The 22,536-nt window shown below is 38.2% G+C and overlaps 1 protein-coding gene and 1 pseudogene across 1 annotated transcript in view; both read right to left on the bottom strand.

Annotated features, from left to right (window-relative positions):
• Nucleotides 1-2,868: 2,868 nt before the first annotated feature.
• The window catches only part of MROH9 (maestro heat like repeat family member 9), a 77,952-nt gene continuing 58,284 nt past the window's right edge, over nt 2,869-22,536 (bottom strand). The window contains exons 13-19 of the mRNA XM_032389335.1: nt 21,877-22,018; nt 19,508-19,680; nt 14,582-14,734; nt 14,364-14,480; nt 13,673-13,775; nt 4,745-4,807; nt 2,869-3,191 (exon numbers count right to left, since the gene is read on the bottom strand). Of these exons, the coding sequence (XP_032245226.1) occupies nt 2,869-3,191; nt 4,745-4,807; nt 13,673-13,775; nt 14,364-14,480; nt 14,582-14,734; nt 19,508-19,680; nt 21,877-22,018 (1,074 nt within the window). The remainder of the gene's footprint in view (nt 3,192-4,744; nt 4,808-13,672; nt 13,776-14,363; nt 14,481-14,581; nt 14,735-19,507; nt 19,681-21,876; nt 22,019-22,536) is intronic.
• LOC116622794 lies at nt 16,899-17,873 on the bottom strand (annotated as a pseudogene).

The following is a 22,536-nucleotide window of genomic DNA, read 5'->3' as shown; positions in this document are numbered from 1 at the left end:
TGGAGCTTGACCAGGAGGTGATGAAGTTGGGTAGGAACTGACTGGGTGATGGGGAAGGCACTGTGTTTCAGGCATAAGAAGAGCATGAATGAAGGCCCTAATGCATGGCTCACAAAGAGCTGAGAAGGCCAATGGCTACAGAGAGCAGGGAATGAGGGGTGAGTGTTATAGGAATATGGCCAATGATGCAAAGGTACATTCTGCACAGCATCAAAAGTCATATTAACTATTCCCATGGAGAAGTCAAAAGATAATGGGAATAACATAGACATATGCCAATGGAAATGTGCTATTTATAATCACAACTAGTCCTCAAGAAAGTAGGATCTTTTTAAGGGATACTTTTATGTCTTCAGAACATATGGAAGATAAGGGAATCCAGGTTGGCGTTGGGAACTGTGGAGAGCTGACTGTACAAAACAAAGTGAAAAGAGCTCATAGTTCCTGGGAAATCAGGGAACTCTAGAGGGAAGAGAAAAGATGGGAGGGAGAGAGTGGAGAGAGAACCAGGAGGTGATGAAGGAGGTTACAATGCAGATTGAGTGAAGGTGAGGGTAGCCTCACAGACTTTGAAGAAAATGTCTGATATATAAACATCACAGAATATCAGATCTTTTACAGAAATCTCAAGCCTCAAATTTTGTATAAGGTCCGTTATACTCATTGCTATATCTGTTTGTTTGTTTTTTGGAGTGGGGAGGGTTATAGTTTGGTTTGGTTTGGTTTGTTTTATAGAAATCCAGGTATGTTAGTTTCCTATTTCCACTCTAGCACATTTAGCACAAATTTAGTAGTGGCTTAAAACAACATCAACTTCTTATCTTATAGTTTTGGAGTTCAGATGTCTAAAACGAGTTTCACTGGGCCAAAATCCAGGTGTTGGTCGGATTGTGCTCCCTCTTGAGGCTCTGGAAGGGAATCCATTTCCTTGCCTTTTTTGGCTTCTAGAGTTGCATTCTTTGGCTCCTACTACCTACCTCCATCTTCAAAGCAAGCGTGTTGCCTCTCCAAAAATCTCTTTCTCTCTGATCTTCTACCTTCCCTTATAAACCTTATAATTATATTTGGCCCCCTGCATAATCCAGGATAATCTCCCATCTCAAGATCCTTTAGTTAATTGTGTATATAAAGTTCCTTTTGCCATGTAAGGTAACATACTCACAGATTCTGGGGATCAGGAATTGGATATCTTTGGGAAGGTTACTAGTTAGCCTAGCATAGTAGGCATCCTGCTAGTTTAGAAGGTGAGCAAAAAAATTTGCCCTGATTTTGAAAAGTGAGGTCTGGAACATCTGAGTACTATGAAGCAATATGGATTAAAGAATAAATTAAAATTATCCATTCTTTCATTATTTTTAATATCAAGCAACACTCATTAACATCTGAAAACTTCTACTGAAGCATGAGGGAGAAATGTCCTGTTAGCATCTCTTTCATTTGGCATGTATTCATTGAGCATCCATTAGGTGCCAGGCACTGAAGTTCCAGAATACTTAACCGAGTGTAAAATACATTTGCCTTCAAGAAACTTCAATTTTGTGGGTAAGAAAGAGAAAAAATTAGTAATTTCACTATAGGCTGGTAAATGCAATAAAAGCTACGTGGAACACTAAGGCAAAACATAGGAGCAACACGAACCTACTTGATCAAAGGGATCTGGAAGATGCATCTCAGATATATCAGTCAGGGTTCAAGTAGAGAGGCAGAATCAGGGATTTGACTGCAAGCAATTGCAGTTTAAGTAGTCTCTGCAAGGCTGTTGTCTTCAAATTGACGCTGGAGCTTGAAGTCTGCAGGGCATGCAGTTGGGAAGGGAAGGGGCGTGTAAAGTGGGAGTGGGAGATGACAGGGTAGGAACACACAATCTTGGGTATGGCCTCTACCATTGATGGTGTTGATGATGTGCATGTTTCACAGGAGAAGCTGGTGTCCTTTGTCAACAGAATTCAACCCACTGGCTCAGAAGTCAGAGAAGCTGAAGGAGGACTCAGGGCAGATGCAGTGGCTGCTTCCCCACACCAGAGAAATGAAAGCATGCATGCACTGCAAGCGGACACATTACAAAGACACAACACCTGAGTAATCTGGGCTTTCAACTAACTACAAGTAGTTTCCTGTGACTGGAAGGGCTGATGTTAGGGTAGTAGGACAGGGTGGGAGGAAGATACAGTGAGGGAAGTAAAAGATGAGCCCAAGCCACAGGTCAAGCAAGATCACTGAGGACTTTCTGAGGATAATGTTAGACTGGATACAGAGGGCAATGGGCCACCACTAACTATGATGGGTTATCCAATTTTCATTTCGGGAAGTTTAAAGTGATTAGAACAGCATCATCTTCCCCTCAGCCTCAGCTCTCCCCATTCTTTTCTTGCCCACCTGTGTCCATAACAAAGTCTCCAGGTTCCCCCCAGCACTCTTCTTGCCTCAGTGTCTCCACCTGGAATACACTTCCCTACTTCCCTTCCTCCTTCCATGCAAGTCCTGTTTCTTCCTTTGTTAGTACTGCTGTAGGCAGCATTTGTCCCAGCAGGATGGAAATAGCCACACTGTGTGTCACTAGACTGTGACCTTCCTAAGAACAGAAACCTTGTTTATATCATCCAAATGTTCCCACTGCTTAGCATAGTGCCTTGTACTTAGAAAGTGTTCAATAGACGCTTATTGATTAAATCAAAATCCAAGAGCTCTCATCAAACACTTTGCTTATATGATTTTTCAGTTTTATTAGTGGCCCTCTGATCACTGTCGAACATAGAAAGGCAATGGATTTCTATATTTGAATAAAGAATTAAGTGACAGGAAAGGCTTCTAGCATCCTTCAGAAAAGCATGTATGTATAGGCTCAAGTTATCAAGAGGAAAAGGAAAATCATATCTCTTCTGAGATGTGCTCCAAGCCACAGACCGACATCTCATTCTTTACCGAATTGGATTCATAATTCTCATCTGTATGAACTTCCTTGTCATTCTTGGTTTCCTTAATCCTCATAGGACTGCCTGCCAGGTTGTTGGGCCAGTTATAATTATAAAGAGGCTTCAATTTTTTTGTGAAGATAGAGTTAAATACTCTTCGGAAGATTTGTTTAAGATTTGAGGAGGTCAATCTATGGGCTATTTCCTTAAAAATTTTGTAGGTTATTTCTGCCAACTTCCTGATCACAGGGTCTTCATCCCGAAGCACTCGGTCAATAGCTGTAAGAGCAGAAGGGCCTTTTAGTTTAAGACATCTCTCTCATGGTTGAGAAGCTCTAACCCTGAACAGCACTACCACCTTTCACAGAGTCTCTCCTTTTCTTCTCCAACCCCCCAATTTTCATTATTTCGACTAGAAGCATCCAGGAAGTTTTATCTGCTTATCCCCACCAGACCTCAATAAAGAAAAATAAGAATACTCACTAAATATTTACGGAGTGCCTATTATGTGCTGGGCATTCTGCTAAGTAGCATAAACATATATTCATGAAGAGGTTCAATAGTGCTCATAATAATGAAAAAAGTTGGAATCAGTCTCAATGTTCATCAACAAGAACCGTGTAAAAATTAGGCGTATCATAAAATGAAATAGCACACACATAATAACATGATGATGTAAACCCATGTTTCTTGGCATGAATATATGAAGAAGTGATAGAGTTATACAACAGTTATGATAGTTTAAAAAATAAACATGTAATAGCTTATACTCTTTAAAAACATCTGAGATAATATATATACCAAAATGCTAATATCATTCTATCCAGATACTGGGCTTGTAGGATTTATTTTCTTCTTAACAAAAAGAAATCAAGAGGGGAAAATAAGGACAGATGTGGAAAAGAGAGAGGAGAAGGAGCAGGAAGTGAACGAGGAGAGAAAGAAGAAGAAGATTCTGCGGGACATGGAGGCAGAATTATCATGCTTAATGTTTGCAGGCTGTCAATAAATATGTATTGAGTACATGAGTGAATGGGTCAATGATTGAGTGGAAAAGGAAGGAAGATAATGATGCATCAGTGCAGGTTCATCAGTTGTAAGAACGTGCCACGGGGGGAGGGATGTCGATATGGGGGAGGTGTGTGGGTGGGGGCAGAAGGCATATGGGAAATCTCTGTACCTCCCTTTCCATTTTGCTGTAAATCTAAAACTGCTCTGAAAAATAAAGTCCATGACACACACAAAAAAGGGAAGGAAGGAAGGCTGCCACCCTATTTTCTACCTCACCTGTTTGTAATTCTCATCCTGGGGAGGAAATAGAGGCTAAGAGAGAGATGCCAAAGATTCAGACATTTTGAGAGCAAACATTCTCCTTCTTTAATTCCCTCTGGTCCAAGTGTGCATTGCTATCCTCTAAAATGTAAATTCTCTGAGGGAAGGGACTTTGCTTTGTTTGCTGCTATATGCTCCACAGTTGGACTAGTGCTATCACATGGTAGATGCTGGAAAAATATTTGTTGGATAGATGAATGAGTGAATAAATCTCAACTCTGTAGTTCCTAAGGGCTCTAGGATGATGGGTCTCAAATAATGAGAAGGATAGATAGGTTTAAGCACACACACACATACACACACACACACTCAGAAGGGAAGGGAAGCAGAGAAGGGAAAGGAAGAAAAGATGTGCTGTAACCTAGTCCTTCCACTGATTCCCCCTTACCACTCTCCTCCCATCCCTCGCACCATTATAGAACACATATGTGAACTGAATCACAAATAGTGAATTCACTTAGACATATACATACAGATTTCATTATAACTTCAACACTTACCCTCAAGCATGACTTCAATTTCATCTCTGAGAAGTAAATGGCCACCTAATTTTGCCAAGTATCCTGTGAACGAAGTAAAATTAAAGTTACCCCAAAATACATTATGCAAATGCATCCTCTGATCTGGCTGCCTTCATAGCTTTCTTCAAAGAAAAGGATCTTTAGATTATCTTTGAAACATCCTTTAATGCTTTCAAATAATTATTTAATGAAACTTTTTATTGAGATATATTTATGTGTATAAATGTGCACAAATCATAATTGCACAGCTTGGTGAATGAATACAAATTGAACACTTCTAGCTACCACTTAGACCATTAAATAGAACAATTACTAGCATTCCGGAAGCCTCCCTCATGCCCTTTCCAATCTCCTCCTCCACCCGTAAAAATATTCTTTTGCTCAACTTGTTGTTGAGCATTATTGTAAGATTCATCCAGGTTCCTTATTGCAGCAATAGTTCATTCATTTCTCATTTATTTATGTAATATCTATCCTGGCTGCTTTTACCCTACAACAGCAGAGCTGAGTAGTTTTGACAGAGACCAGACAGTATTCATAGCTTTAAATATTTACTATTCGGTCTTTTACAGGAAGAGTTTGCTGAACCCTGTTATAGGGTATTCCATCTTATAAATGCAGCATTTTTTTTTTTTTAAATCCATTCTGCTGATGATGGACAGTGTGTTGTTTTCAACTCATGGCTATTATGAATGATGATGTTATTGTGGGCATTCTTATATGAATTTTGGTATGCATTTGTATGCACTAATGTTTGGTATGTAGCTAGCAGAGGACTTATTGGCTAATGGATATGCTGCTTATCTTTACCCTTAATCATTACCGCCAAACAATTTCCAAAGTGGTTGTACCAGTTTTCACTCCCACCAGTAACTATGAACATTTCTATTGCTTTACATCCTCTCTGCCACTTGACATTGTTAGTCTTTTTCCTTTCAGTTATTCTCATGGATTTGGTGGTAGTATCACACTGTGATTTTCTTTGCTTTTTTGGTGATGATTAATAAGAGTTTTATATAGTATTTATTGGCCACTTGGATTTTTTTTTTTAAGATTTATTTATTTATTTATTTGACAGAGAGAGACACAGTGAGAGAGGGAACACAAGCAGGGGGAGTGGGACAGGGAGAAGCAGGCTTCCTGCAGAGCAGGGAGCCTGATGCGGGGCTCGATCCCAGGACCCCGGAACCATGACCTGAGTCGAAGGCAGACGCTTAACAACTGAGCCACCCAGGCGCCCCGACTTGGATATTTCTTTTGTAAAATATCTGTAAGTATCTTGCCTGTTTTTATATTGAGTTGTCTTTTACTTATATATTTGTAGGCATGTTTTATTTGGGATACTAATCTTTTTTTAATGTCACATGACTTACAAATATCTCCTCCTACTTTGGGACTAAATTTTTCTTTTTGTATTTTTTTGTTTTTGTAAACAGTAGTCTCTAATTTTAATGCAGTCCAATTCACCATCTTTTTATTTATGGTTAGTGAGTTTTGGAGTCCTCATAGAAAATCTTTGCTGTCTCAAAGTCATACTGATATTCTACTATATTTACTTCTAGAGGCTTTATTGTTTTACCTTTTACTCTTTGGGATTGTAGACTGAACTATAATTATACGGTATAAAGTAGGAGTCAATATATTTTTTATATACCTGTGTAATTAACCCAGCACTATTAAAAGAAAAAAAAGTCCTTTCCCTACTGCTGTGCAGAGTCACTTATATCATAAAATGTGTGGGGGTCAATGTCTTGACTTCATTCTATAATTGCTACTGCCACACTACCTTAATGTATGACATGTCCTGATATCTTTCCAGTAGTGGAAGTTCTTCAGCTTTGTGGTTCTTTAAATTATCTTGGCTAACTCTCTAACCATTAAATTTTCATGTAAAATTAAGAATCAGCTTGTCTCATTTCTCACACACACACACACACACACACACACACACACACACACACACACCCCTGGTGAAATTTTGTTTGGGATTGCATTGAATCTACAGATGAATTTGGGGAGAGTTGACATTGCCATAATATCTAATCCTTTAATCCACGAACATGATATGTCACTCTAAAGTTTCTAAAAATTTTCTCGATGTTTTCTAGTTTTCTGTGTATCAGTCTTGTACATCTTTCCTTAGTTTTGTTTTGAGGCATTTGATGATTTTGTTGGTGCTGTTGTATTAGGCATTTTCAAAATTTTGGTTTCCTGGAGCGCCTGGGTGACTCAGTTGGTTAAGCATCTGTCTTTGGCTCAGGTCATGATCTCAGGGTCCTGGGATCGAGGCCCACATCGGGATCCCTGCTCAGCAGGGAGTCTGCTTCCCCCTCCCACTCTCCCTCTGTGCTCTCTCTCTCTCAGGCTCTCAAATAATAAATGAAATCTTTAAAAAAATGTGGTTTCCTGGTTGTTTATTGCTGGGATATAGAAATCCAATTGATCTTTGTATTTTGATGCTGTATGTAGAAAACTTGCTAAATTTACAAATTATTCAAATAGTTTTTTTCTGAATTCTTTCCAGTGTTCTAAATATTTTTAAATATAATTTTTTATCTACAAATTTTAAAAGTTTTATTTTCTTTTGTCCAAATGTATACATTTTATTTCTTGTTACTACCTTATTTTAGTTCTGGAAAAGCCTGGGAGTATTTACTAGAGTTCCTCCTCATGGTCAGTCTATTGCAAGTTTTGTTCCTTCAGTTCAGTGAAACCTAAAATTTATGCACTGTTTTTCAGCTTCCTAACTACCACTTTTGCATTTAGAATTGGCAAAACCTGAAAAAGGAAATAATCCCCAGATATCAGGTCTACTTCTTTTGGTGTTTCTATTCTTCTGTTCTGGATCACTGTCTTTATAAAAACTCTTAAATTTCAGATAGGGTTTTAAAGCCTTTTTGAAACTGTTCTTATTATCCTCATTTTACAAATTATACAACCAAGCCTACAGAGGTTGAGTAACTTGGTAAAGGTCACATGGCTAATGGGCATTCATTGTGAGATGTGAAGGCAAGCTGATCTAACCCCCACCAATATTTCATATTGTCTCTGCTTTAGTCAAAACAGTGATCACAAAAATCACAATTGATCATTTTCAAAACCCATCTACAGATCATAAAGCTCAAGTGACTGTTCTTGGCAGGGGGGAACATGGGCTTAAACCTTTAAGAACAATGCTTGAAACAACAATGTGTGTTGTGAGGTATCCTTAAATGTCAAGTTTTTAGATCTGCTTAATTTCGTAATCCAATGCAATTCCTTTTAGAATTCGATGGAGAATACAAATAGATGAATAAAAGTTTCCTATGCTAGAAAGTACTAATTCCCCCCAATGTCAAATTGCTTCTTTCCTTTAGTTGCCTTACTAAAGCCACTGCATTTTAGCTGGACATATGACTACCCAGCAGATGTCGAAATTTTCAAGACTTCTTTGCACTTTGGCAACATGTCTGTGTTCTGGGCTAATGATCATTCAGCAGAAGCAATATTTACTCTTTAAGGAGTTGGGTGTGACCTCTTGATATTTTTTCCTTTGTAGTTGACTGGCATGTAGAAGTGGTTGCAGGTGCTGGAGCAAACATCTTGGGCTTGATGTAGGAAACTGTGACGAGGACGCTAGAGCAAGAGAACACTTGGCCTGTAGTAGGCACTTGGCCTGCTACATGAGAGAGAAATAAACTACTACCCTGTTTCAGCCACAGCTGTATTTGGGTCTTTCTTACAGGGCAGGGACATATTTCATAAATGCAGTATTACCACCAAAGGAACAAAACAGGTGGCAAAGTTAGGCAACAACACCTGAAAATTGAATGGCTCTCCTGACAGGGTGGTTGTGAAAGTCACAAAAGAAAGGTTGAGCAGAATTTGATGATTTGACAAACATGGTGGATTAACCAAAATGCCAACAAGGCCCACATGAGTGTAACCGCAGCTGTGTGGAAGATGGCAGTTGGTGGCAGTGGGGAGAGTGGTGGAGAGGAATTACAAGCTCCAGCCATGAGTGTGGTGACTGTTAACTCCACTCAGTTTGTTACCATGGTGGTTCAGGGGCGCTTTATCTTTCCTTCCCCCATGCTCAAAATAATTGGACATCCAGAGAGACTCATGTGAAAACTCTCAAATTTTACATGTCGGCTGCTATGACATACTGCTAGCTGCCAATCAATATCATTGTCCTCTTCTTGCCCATTAAAAACAAAACAAAACAAAACAAAACAACACAAAACATAATTCCAAGCATTTCTTTCAACTAATGATTTGAAAAACACAATGCCCGTTACAGTCACTGGGGGCGTAAGATAAACTACTGGTTGAGACTTTGAAGAAAGCTTTGTAAGATCAGGCCGACGCAGAAACAAAAAGGTAATTTTTGCCCTTTACTTTTTTTGTTTCTTCCTTGGTGTAACACTGTTGAAATGCTGAAGGTAATCAGAAAACACAGATGGGGAGAGATGCCACATGCTAAGGACGGGTGGCGTAATAAAGCCAACAATGTAATGAATATCTAGGTACACACATCATTTCTCACATGCAAGTGTGTCAGAGAATAAGTCCTCCTGAGAGGAGGTTGAGTCAAAAGAGTACACATCTCACATTTAAAAAAAAATGTTTTATTTATTTATTCATGAGAGTCAGAGAGAGAGAGAGAGAGAGAGGCAGAGGCAGAGGGAGAAGCAGGCTCCCCGCCTAGCAGGGAGCCCGATGCGGGACTTGATCCCGGGACCCTAGGATCATGACCTGAGCCGAAGGCAGACGCTCATCCATCTGAGCCACCCAGGCACCCCACATCTCACATTTTGATGGACACTATCAAACTGCTCTTCTTAGAGATGGTAGCTATTTACACTCTCACCAGTAATGTGAAGAGATTACCTACTTCCTGCAACCTCACGGTGACGGTCGAGTATAAAACTTTTTGATCTTTGTCAGTGTGATGGATGGAAACATTTCATCATTTCAATTTGCATCACTTTTTAGATGAAGTTATGAAAATTTCATGTTTATGAGCCAAATAATTTTTTTCATGTTCAGAGTCCATTTTTCTAATGGGTTGTCTTTTCTTATGGATTTGTATAGAATCTTTGGACAGGAAGAACTAACCCTTCATTTGTGGTGTCATAAGTATTTCATCTCAATTTGGTTTTTCACTCTGTTTATAGTGGTTTTGCCCTGCAGAAATATTTACTTTTTTCCTAGATTATCAATCTTTTCTTTATGGTTCCTAGATTTTGACTTTTACCTTAGAAAGATCTTACCCACCCTCTGATTATAAAGCAAATTCTTCCATACTATTCTAACTAATTTTGCGTATCATTATTATGGTTTCATCTTCAGCATTTGAGCCTCTGACTATCTGGAATTTATTTAAAGTAAGAAGTAAGATAGGAATAAAATAATTTTTTAAATTCCAGATGGCTCACCAGGTGTCCCCAAGCTATTTAAGAAATATTCCATATTTTCATGACTGTTAAAGCCAATGATTCACTTTAAAATATTGCATGTTTTGATGGTTATTTCTAGATGGTATTTTGTTCTATTTGTTTCTCTATTTATTCCATGTGATTTTAAGTACTGTAGCTATATTAATATCTGATAGAGATAGTCCTCTCTGTCTTTGTCTCTGCCCCCCTCTCTCTTTTTTTTGGTCAGAATTTCCTGGATATTCTTGTATGATAAATTCCACATTAATTTATAATCATCATGTCACTTTTGAGAAAAGAAAGCCCTACTGATATTTTATTTTTTATTTTTAATTTTATTTTTCAGATTTTATTTATTTATTTGAGAGAGAGAGAGAAAGAGAGCACATGCATGTGCGCGTGTGGGAGTGCACACGAGCAGGGGGAGGTGTGGAGGGAGAGGGAAAAGCAGACTCCCTGCTCAACAGGAAGCCGGATTAGGGGCTCAATCCTAGGACCCTGAGATCATTACCTGAGCCTAAGGCAGACACTTAACAGACTGAGCCACCCAGGCAACCCCCTACTGATATTTTAATTGGCATATCATTCCATGCATATATTCCATGCACATTTTTAAAAAAGATTTTATTTATTTATTTGCCAGAGAGAGAGAGAGAGCTAGAGAGAAGGGGGAGCGGCAGGCAGAGGGAGAAGCAGGCTCCCCGCAGAGCAAGGAGCCCTATGTGGTACTTGATCCCAGGACTCTGGGATCATGACCTGAGCTGAAGGCAGATGCTTAACTGACTGAGCCACCCAGGCATCCCTTCCATGCACATTTTAAATTTTGATTCTTTTTCCAAAATATGGTTTATACCTTTCTATTTATTCAAATCTTCTTTGTATCTTTCAGTAATATTTGCAAGTGTTTAAAATAGAAATATTGCATGTATTGTAGAGTTTTTTCTGGATCTCCCTTCCTTCAGTCTGTCCATACTTCTTCCTTTCCTTCCTCCCATGCTCATCTCCCTCCCCCTGGGACGCTTTCTTTTTTGCCTTCTTTCCTTTCCTCCCTCTTGCTTTCCCCTCCCCTCTCCCTTCCTTCCTTCTTTATTCCTCCCTCCCCTTTATTTTCTACTTAGGATTTTGTAGGCACTATTCTTCTGTATTTTAGGGTTGAATACTGAAGGGAGAAATCTAATGACAGATTTACTTATTTTGTAATTTGTAGATGACTTTTACCCCCCTAAATGCTCAAGAATTCTTTAACTGTGAAGTTCCATAACTTTATTAGGAAATGTCTTAATGTTGTATTCTGTATAAAATGTTTCTTGAAAAATTATTTACCACCTCAATTTATTTAATCAAGTCTTTTTTTATTTCTTAAATTATATCTTTGAAACCCTTTTTCTGCTCTAATAATTTTTCTTCTCCAGGGATATCATTTATGCATAGTTCCATTTCTTTTTTTTTAATTTAAATTCAATTTAGTTAACATATAGTGTAGTATTGCTTTCAGGAGTAGAATTTATTGATTCATCACTTACATATAACACCCTGTGCTCAATACAAGTGCCCACCTTAATGCCTGTCACCCATTTAGCCCATCCCCCCATCCACCTCCCCTCCAGCAACCCTCAGCTTATTTCCTATATTTAAGAGTCTCTTATGATTTGCCTCCCTCTCTGTTTTTATTTATTTTATCTTTCCTTCTCTTCCCCTATGTTCATCTGTTTTGTTTCTTAAATTCCACATGAGTGGAATTGTATTTTAATACAAAAATCATAATCATATGATATTTGTCTTTCTCTGACTGACTTATTTTGCTTAGCATAATACACTCCAGTTCTATCCACAATGTTGCAAATGGCAAGATTTCATTCTTTTTGATCGCTAATATTTCATTGTATACCACATCTTCTTTATCCATCAATCGGTGGACATTTGGGCTCTTTCCATAATTTGGCTATTATTGATAGGGATGCTATAAACATTGGGGTGCATGTCCCCCTTTGAATCAGCATTTTTGTATCCTTTGGATAAATACCTAGTAGTGCAATTGCTGGGCCATAGGGTAGTTCTGTTTTTAACTTTTTGAGGAATCTCCATATTGTTTTTCAGAGTAGTTGCCCCAGTTTGCATTCCCACCAACTGTACAAAATAGTTCCTCTTTCTCCACACCCTATTGTTTCCTTGAGTTGTTAATTTTAGCCATTCTGACAGGTGTGAGGTGGTATCTCATTGTGGTTTTGATTTGTAATTCCCTCAGGATGGGTGATGTCTTTCATTTATCTTCCATATCTCTCATTGTCCCTTAGTTTTTCAAACTGTTTCTTGCTGGTTTTCATTCCTTTTGCTAGGATTTCTCAGCCTTGTACCCCTTGTCTTTTACTGGATTATCAACAATATATATTTTCTCTTCTGCTGGTTGTAGTGTACTTTTAAAAAATGTTTATGCATTTTTTCTTACGCTTCCCCCCATGCTTTCAAGGCTTATTTTTCCTGAGCTCCCATTATCCCATCCTATATTTCCTGTGTGTTTGTATCTATACCTTATCTTTATATAAAAAAGTTTTGGACTCACAGAAACATATATCCTGATTTTTACCTGGTCTGTAGAAACATTGTCTAAACTTTGTTTTTCTTTTTTCCTCTATTTTCCCCCTGGGAATACCTCTGTAGAAAGATAATGCTTTTTTTAATTACTTATTTTTGGATCTTGCAATATTATATACAGAGGAGTGTTTGTGGAAAGTTCCAGGGTAGAATTCAAGATAGCAGGAATTCTTTCTGGTTTGAAATAAAGCTCTTATGACACAGGGTTTTCTGTATGTGTTCCTTTACTCCTCTAAGATCAATATAGATCAGGAGCTCTAGTGATGATCATAGTTCAGCTTGCCTTCTACCCTAACTAACTGACAAGACTCCTCTCTACAAGGACAACATGACTGTGTTTCCTCAGTCCTTGGTGGCCCTACTACTCCATGACGCCAAATAGGGCCAAGGAAAGATCCCACTGTCAAATTGGGAGCTCACTTCCTGTCATTCCAAATAAAGGTTTATTAATTTTGATCTTTATGGTGAGAATTTAATGGGAAAAAATTTTTTTTGGTCAGGTTTGTCCAAGATCAAAAACCTTAGGTGTCTTCTGTTGGAATCTTCCTGCATCTGCCCTCCCCCCACAATATTTTTTAAAAAAAACTTTGCTATATTTGGTAGTATTTCCTCATTTGTTGTAGTTTGTAGTTAGAGATGTCCATCCTAAATTTGAAATTCATCTTGTTGGATACACTTTGTATAATAATTTAATCACACAGCAATACTCACTGCATTATAAAATAGAACTCTATTATCATCCCATGCATTAACTTCTATTCATAGATATCACCATGGCAGGTGCTGTCCATCATAAACTAAGAAAATTTATATTTTTTAAAGAAACACTTCCAGCTGCTACCCCATTTTGTACCTTTTAAGGAAAATTAGATAATGAGAGTTGAATTTTCTTTACCTATTAAAATAACTGATGCTCTCCTCAGATATACTCGGGAGCTTCTCAGGAATCCTAAGGTATCAGAGATCAAATCTGTAATGTAGTTCTCATGAGAAGTAAGCTGAGAATAAAATGAAGAAAAAATACTCAATCATTGGAAAAAGCACATTTGCTCCCTCTGGAGAGGCTTCCAGAAAAAAGAGCTTGGTTGCTTATACCAAATCAGGGCCAATTTAAAACTAGGGGATAGTAATCTCTTTACTCTTTTGTTTGTTGATGTATTCAGTCTATTATGTGATTCCCAACTTTGTGTTTCCAACCTTTGGAAAGCATTCTTCCAACCCCACTTGTTTATCACTGCAGTTCATACTGGTTTTCAGAGCACCAGCTCGTTAGATGGTGGCAAAATAATTCCAGTTTTGCTTTTGGTGATCTGAAATGCTCTTCCTACCTTTATAACCATCCATAGGTCAAAGTGGGTGAGTTGGAGAAAGAAAATCAGAGAGAATCAATGTCAGGGAAGAGGTAACGGAAAATTGAATTTTTTTTCTGGTCTTAAGCCCTAGCTGTAATTACTCATGTGTTATCTTTTCTTCACATTCTTTCTCCAGGATCCACTCTTGTCCCTGCCACACCTTTCATCACTTGTGATCTCCTTTAAAGTTATTTCTATAACTCTTATGGTAGTAAATACTGAGGGGTTACTTACAAGATTGTTACAGATGTTGAGCACCACCACCTCAAAACTGTAAAATTCGTCTTTGAGCAAATACGATGTTGGCCAATTTAATTTTGAGACACAAATTGCTAATGTATACTTACATGCCTGTGAAGTAGAAAAAGGTCACTGAGGATCTATTCATCTGATGTTACATAAAACACTGAGATTCTCTGCAAAATTAAGAAAAAAAAGATTGTAGGACTTACTTGAACTACTCTTATTTCTGTGTCCTCCAAAAACAGGATCAGAGGCACCAAGCCTCCAAGAACCACATCATTCAGCATCCATGTGTACTGACTCATGTCCCTGAGTAATTCACCAAAGTGTTGAATGGCCATACTCCGAATGCCTCCATTACTCTAGAATATGCACACAGAAAAAGGCCTCATTTGAGGATATCACTGCGTTCTTTTCTTTAAGCAGTGGGAGATATATATCTCACACTTTAATATATATATGTTCAAATATATTTACATGTATATATACTATATGTGTATATATACCATGTAGATATGTGTTCATACATACATAATTATTATTATCAATTATTTTTATTTATTTTGTTTTTCAAAATTTTTTAAGGTTATTTATTTATTTGTCAGAAAGAGAGAGAGAGAGAGAGAGCACAAGTGGAAGAGGGGTAAAGGGCAAAGCAGGCTCCCTGCTACGCAAGGAGCCCAACGTGGGACTCAATCCCAGGACCCCAGCTCATGACCTGAGTGGAATGCAGACACTTAATCGACTGAGCCACCCAGGCATCCCTATCATTTATTTTTAGAAAAGATTCACCTGGGCCTAAGTAGTCAGCTCTTTTTTTTGATTGTAAAATAAAGATTTGCTTACCAAAATTCAAAATGCATTAGAAAAGTTCCCTGTGAAAAGTGTTTCTTGGGGCGCCTGGGTGGCTCAGTCTTTGGGTGTCTGCCTTCGGCTCGGGTCATGATCTCAGGGTCCTGGGATCGAGCCCCACATTGGGCTCCCTGCTCCGCAGGAAGCCTGCTTCTCCCTGTCCCTCTCCCCCTGCTTGTGTTCCTTCTCTCACTGTCTCTCTCTCTGTCAAATAAATAAATCTTAAAAAAAAAAGTGTTTCTTAAATTTAGGAAGACAGTATTTAAAATGTCCTAAAAAGATAAACTGGAATAATCTGTATAACCTTGAAGTAATTTCTATAAAGGTACTTAAAGTAAAGTAACATGGTGTATTCAAATGCTGTAGACCTTTGCAGATTGCCAGTGAATACCAATGGGAGCTCTTTGCATACTGGCATAGAACCAGGTTTCTAAGGGCTTGCTTATGCCAGATAGGAAGATTATGGGATTATAAAGAGGTAGAAGAGAAAAACTGCAAGTTAGAGAAGAGGTTAATTTTTAAAAATATAATATCACTTTCCAGTTTTTAGGAAATGTTCATGATTTCATTAATTTTTTTTCTTTCTGTTTTCAGGAACACATCAGATATATTCCCAGCAAAATACAAACGGCTAATATACCTTCTTATGTTCCTTCCCAGAGGTAATAAATGTGGATCAAAGTGAAAACATAAAGAAGTGGTCATCAAATCATGTCCTAGGGGCTGGAAAGCTGATGTAAATGAGCAAAGCAGGTGGCATTCAAGGAAAGTAGGGAGACCAGGGAGGCTGAGACAAAGGAAAGCTCTGGGCCTCTCTCAGAGAGGGCATCCAGCTCTTGCAGACTGTTGCCAGGTAGTTTTGTGGGCTCTAGTATTCTCAAATCTTCTGAAACTTCATTTACAATTCAGATCTCTGTGAGAAATCTCCCAGTTTAAAAATATTGGACTTACACTGTTTGAGAGTCAAACTTAACACACCTGCAAGTTGTATTCATCTGTGGGTTACCTGTTTGTATCCTTGGTCTACAGGAAGATATACGCTAACCATTGAAAGCCTATCTGGACTAGTGGAAAGAGCTTTGAAATGCCCCACACCCGCTGAAATCCTGGTTTTGTCCCCCAAAGACTGGGTAAGCTTGAGCAAGTTATTTTTTCTTTTCTTTTTAATTTTTTTCTCATTTGTATTTTTAATCAAAACATTGCTACTCATTTTTTTCTTAACTCTTTCTTATAAGCACCAAATTTTAATATCTAAGTAAATCTTTTGGGAAACAGCATCAAGAACAAAACAATGATGTTCATTCCTCCAAACAACCAAATTTGAAGTCTACCAAAGCAAAAACAAAAAGCACCCCCCCAACACACACAAAAAAGTAACAAAAATCACATTCTAGGGGTTCAGTGCATTTAGCAGCCTTCCCTGTGCTAAGCATTCTTCAGCTGACTTTCAAAAAAACAAAAAACAAAAAACAAAAAACCACCACCAACAACCCACCCTAGCTCATCAACATATACATTTTCCATTTGCTTTTTTAAAAATTAAAAATAATAATTAAAAAAAAAGAAAACCTGAAAGAATTCACAATCAATTGCCTGACTCATTCCAATCTCCTGTACCGCATATGAAGGTCAGGAAGGCTATTTGCAGTACACACGATTAGGGGATACTGGTCTTCAAGGTTTAGCTTTCTTCCAAACTGTAAAATACTCACAAGTCCAAGTTTGAAGGAACACAGAGGAACTCCTTCAAGAATTCCACAAGACAATACAGGTGCCAGTGCTGTTTTTCATAGAGTGATAGGGCTTCCCTCAAATTGACACAGTTACCCTGTGTAAAATATTTCCCATCCTGTTTCAGTACTTTCACTGAGAGGTCAAGAATCAGTCTGAGAAACTCCCATGTGGAATCTTCTGGAGATGTGGCGATTGGAACAGCTGTCAAATCATTAATCATATAGTCAAACTCTCTCCCTTCTTTGGTTAACCTCTTCAGCACTGGAATAGTCTTCTAGTAGGACCTGAGAGCAGTCTCCTTTCAGATTGTGTAAGACGTGGCCACATGTTTTTCACATGTGTTTCTTATATCCATCCATTTGGCCAATCTCTTGCCATAGTGACCATCTTTGGTTTCAGTTTGGCTATTTCACATAAAATGCCCCATCTCCACCCCCCAGAATCAGTGCATCTTTGCCTCTTTATTTAGTCTTTCCCACTGCGCATGATGGCCTGGGGATACCCAAATCACTCTCCACCAGAGTAACAGCCCCACTAAGGATGAGAGTATTTCCAAACTGCTTCGATTGTAGAATTTCAATGTTCTGATAAAGTGAATCTCCATCATACACCACTACATCTATGTCTTACTCAACCAGGCGACCATTAGTGGTGGGTCAGTATCTGTCTATGGCCCTTCCTCGAACTATGGGTGGTCATCGCTTCACCCGCCTAGGACTGTCCTGATTCAGGTCTTTCATTCTTGCTTCTATTTTGTTCAAAAGACTGGCGGTAACTCTGAAGGTCCAACAACACCAATCCATGTGGGTAAATTCTCAAATTAGCAAAGCTGCCATTTTTGTTTATGTTGGTCGCTAAATAACTGTGGTCTTGACACGTGTGCACCGACTCCGTCATCCCTTCCTCCTGGAACATGGAACTGATGTTCTCACCATCAGCTTTGGTGCGGGGCTTGGAGTCCAGTTGCTGTGCGGTGCTGTTGCCCTAGGGAGCTGAGGCCTTGTGTCATGCCTGGGGGAGGCGGCCGGGGAGACTGGGGGCCGCAGGCCTGTCACTGTTTTTCTTTAAATATGGAGAAACACATTATCATAGTTTCATTGATATCCTAATATTTTTCAAACACTCTATCTCCAAGGAATGACTTAGGGTAAACTGGTATTTGGTAATTTTCTCTTCTCTCCGATTTTGCTTCTTTTCACTTAGTGTGGTTTGATTATTTAGTTTAGTTTCATTTTTTTTTTTCCCCAAATGATTTCATTTTGAAAATATTTTTTTTTTACATGGACATTCCAACTACTTGTTAGGTGTGTGAACTTGGCCAAATATTCACTTTTCTTTGCTTCATTTTCCTTGGATGTAAACTGGATAATAGTAATAGTTGTTTAGAGAATTATATAAGATAGTACATGTAGATCCCTTAGAATAGTGACTGGTACTTAGTCAATGCTCAATAAATCCAGCCACTATTATTATTACTATTATTATCCTTATGTCTTTTTGAAAATAATTCTTGCCATTAAATTACTTCTTTCCATAATTTAATAATATTATTCCCTTCTTCAATGAAATCTGAATAATTAAGAACTTACAAATTTTTGGAAAATAATTTTCTATGAAATAACTCTCTGATTCACAAACAACTCATTATAGAAGTCTTTAAATATAAATATTCTGTATGGCATACCAAAGTGTCTTTGCTTATTAAAATATGTTACTGTCATCCAATTTTTCTGGAATACATTTACCATACAAAACAAGAATTTTCAAAGTGCACAACTTTTTGATTAAAGATCTTTTATTTTATTTTTTTTAAAGATTTTAATTATTTATCAGAGAGAGAGAGCACAAGCAGGCGGAGGGGCAGGCAGAAGGAGAAGTAGGCCCCCTCTGAGCAAGGAGCCTAATTCTGGACTTGATAACAAAACCCTGAGATCATGACCTGAGCTGAAGACAGATGCTTAACCAGCTGAGTCACTCAGGCATCCCGATGAAAGACCTTTTAATTTGAGTTTTATATGATAATAAACACATTGGGAACATTAACATGTCATCTCTAATGCCCATAATACACCTTCTACTCTCTCTATTTTATTGGGGGAGGGAGAACTGAAGCAGTAAGAAACTGAATCACCTGCTTAGGTGGAGCCAGAATAATGATTTGAACCCAGGCAGTCCTGATCTAGGGCTAGCCAATATATAGCCCTAAGCTACATACAATTTCTTGTTCCTCCAAAGACAGAGGCTGTTCTTTGATTCTCCTTTCTTATGGACAAACTTTTCCAGGTTCTCATAGTGTAGTTATATATATATATATATGTCTCCACACACACACATATATATAAAATGTAGTTATATATGTATATAACTATATATATATACAGACAGTACTTCTTTGACTAATATTGTTATCTCTGGAGAAGAAATGGTAGCTCAGCACAACATGACTATCTTCTGTTGATTTATTCTGAAATGTAATATCATTGCCTCAGCTGGGGCTTCAGCTTAATTATAAAACTTAATGATTTCACATATCTAACTGTGTAACTCACATGATCCATCAGAGGACAGTAGCTGGAGGCAATTCTAGTACACAAAGAGGAGTAGGTCACCTTGTCCAGCTTGACTAAAAGTCTTCGAAGGGTGATCAAGGCCCGAATTATAACAGTCTTGTCTTTTGAAAGGAAGGCATCCAAGATGGATATTAATAAGCTGCAGACATTTTCTATCTATATATAAAAGAGGAAAATGGTTGGATTTTGGAACTAGAAGGAGACTTGAGGTAGCATTTGGTGCACACACGTCTGAGTTTGGGCAGCGTACAGTCATGTGCTGGGAATGCCTCACAAGATTCAATTTCAAATTGTCAAAAACTTTGTAAGCTGATTGTTAAAACAGACTCTTAACTATAGAGAACAAACCGATGGTTGCCAGAGGGGAGGGAGGTGAGGGATGGGTGAAACAGGTAAAGGGAATTAAGAGTCCATTTATCATGATAAACACTGAGTAATGTATAGAGTTGTTGAATCGCTACATAGTACACCTGAAACTAATATAACACTGCATGTTTACTACACTGGAGTTAAAATTAAAAAGTCATTAAAAAAGTTAAGTTTTAGAAAACTAGGAAGAAATAAAACAAAGGTAATAAATACTCAAAAGTTAGCACTTCCTATTTCTTTTGCTCCACTTTACCCTTATATGCCTTTGAGGTTATTTACATGTATTATATCTGTATGGTGGAAATATTAAATAATGAGGCACTACCAGGCATTTCTACCCAATTCTATGTTTAATGATGTCCCTTTGATAGCTTGAAATTAGCCTTGGTGAGAGTACACCAGAGCAATTGGTATTATTTCCAGAGAGCTGGTTGTTAAGCATTCACCAGCACACCATGAGCAGGATGACCTCTAAACCAGGCGCTGGTGACTCGTGTGGACATGGGAGCTGCTGAGCTGCTGAGCCAGATCATGAGAGTCAATTGTGGATCAGAGATAACAGAATAGAAAGCAAGGAAAAAGGCAAAAAGGAGACACCAAAGAAGAGAAACAAAAGCTAGAAAGAGACGAAGCAAAAGAAATAAACAAATATTATTTGCCAAAATAATAGTCAGAGGCCTGTGTCTCTGAGAAGTTGTCTTTACCAATAAATACTATGTGACCTCAACCCAGCTCACTCTTCACGGTTTCTCTCTTACTCTCCCAAATAACCTTGACATAGAATCTTCCTTTCAGTTGTTAATAACAGTGGGAAGAGCTCTAGACAAGGCAATAACTCTGATTACTAAAAGAATGTACACTGACTTCTGTGATTTATTTAAAGCAAACAGATCATGGCTCATTTCATTCTAAATGCAAAATGGGTGCCCACGGACAGTCTTTGAGCCTTTAGAGACAATGCTTAATAGATAAACAAAGATTTATTATTAAACTTATTAAATCAACAATGATTTACGGAATCAGCATAATTCCATTATGCAAGGTACTTTGGGATGGGTGAAATAGGTGATGGGGATTAAGGAGGGCACTTGTGATGAGCACTGGGTGTTGTATGAAAGTGTTGGATCACTCAATTGTACACCTGAAACTAATATTACACTGTATGCTAACTAACTGGAATTTAAATAAAAACTTAAAAAAAAAAAGGATTTATAAGAGAATTACAAAACATGCTTAGATTCGATCTTCCTGGAAGGCAAGAAGTATTCACATGACTCAGTAGGAAAGAGTGTAAGACAGTGGTTCTCAAGTTTAAACTATTAAAATCACCTGGAGGATTTTCAAAAACACAGGTTGGTGGGCCCCACCTCCATGATTTCTGATTCCACAGACCTGGGGTAGGGCCCAACAATTTATATTTATAACAAGTTTCTGGGAGATGCTGATACTGCTGGTTCAAGCATCATCTATAGAGAACTATTGATATAAAGTATTGTATAAGCAAGTGCTCATAGTGGGTGTGGCTCTGAGAAGGATGTGACTGCCAGGTCAGAATATTCCCGCAGAGTCTGACCTGAGCTGAGAAAGGAGACCAATGTGACTATGTATGGGTAAAGGAGGAATGTGCTGAGTGGAAGACAAAACTTGACGAGTGCTCTGGGATAAGAATTAATGTGTCGGCAGGTGTGTATGTTGGAGGGGAAATTAACTTACGTGTGTGTGGTTTAGACTCTATGAGTTTGTGTAGGGCAATGCTGATCCATTCTAAGGGCAATTAATGATTTTCTAGGAAAAATATAAACAGGGTGCTTAAGCGTCTGAGTTTACTTACCACACTGCTTCCATTCAGCCCAGGCTTTGAAATTGTTTTAGCTATACAGAAACCGAGAAATACCAGTGTTTTATCAGTAAGGATCTTGAACAATATCAAATCTTAGATTGACTATGATGGTGACGGCATCCACAAATCACACACTCACGTGCCTCATTGATAACTGGTGCCATGCTGGCGATTTTCTGAAGGCTCAGCTTGCTAACTGCAGGATTGGAGTCATTGACCCAGTTTCTGAAGAGAACCAAAAACTCTTCTGGGAATGGGTCCTTGAAGAAGTTATTTAGAAGCTGAAAGAAAACAATTGATAAGTTCATAAGCAAAATTAAAGGCTAATGCACGATTTCTGCACCAGTCATAAAAATCGAGACATTTTCAGTAAAACTGAAGCACAAGTCTCACTAAAACTCCAGATACTTACACATATCCCCACACATATTTCTGTGTTCATAGTTTTTGTGTTCTCTGGAAGGAGAAGCAGCAGTCGTAATAGGAAACACATGTATATATATTTCTGTATATATCTACAGTTAACCCTTGAACTGTGTGGGTCCACTTACATATGGATTTTTTTTTTTTTAAGATTTTATTTATTTATTTGAGAGAGAGAGAGAGAGCACATGAGAGGGGGGAGGGTCAGAGGGAGAAGCAGACTCCCTGCTGAGCAGGGAGCCCGATGCGGGACTCGATCCCAGGACTCCAGGATCATGACCTGAGCCGAAGGCAGTCGCTTAACCAACTGAGCCACCCAGGCGCCCCTATACAGATTTTTTATAGCACAATATTGTAAATGTATTCCTCTTCTTCA

The sequence above is a fragment of the Phoca vitulina genome, unplaced genomic scaffold (assembly GCF_004348235.1).
Source record: "Phoca vitulina isolate PV1807 unplaced genomic scaffold, GSC_HSeal_1.0 scaffold54, whole genome shotgun sequence".
Lineage (NCBI taxonomy): Eukaryota > Metazoa > Chordata > Mammalia > Carnivora > Phocidae > Phoca > Phoca vitulina.
This window is presented reverse-complemented; position numbering and strand designations above follow the sequence as displayed.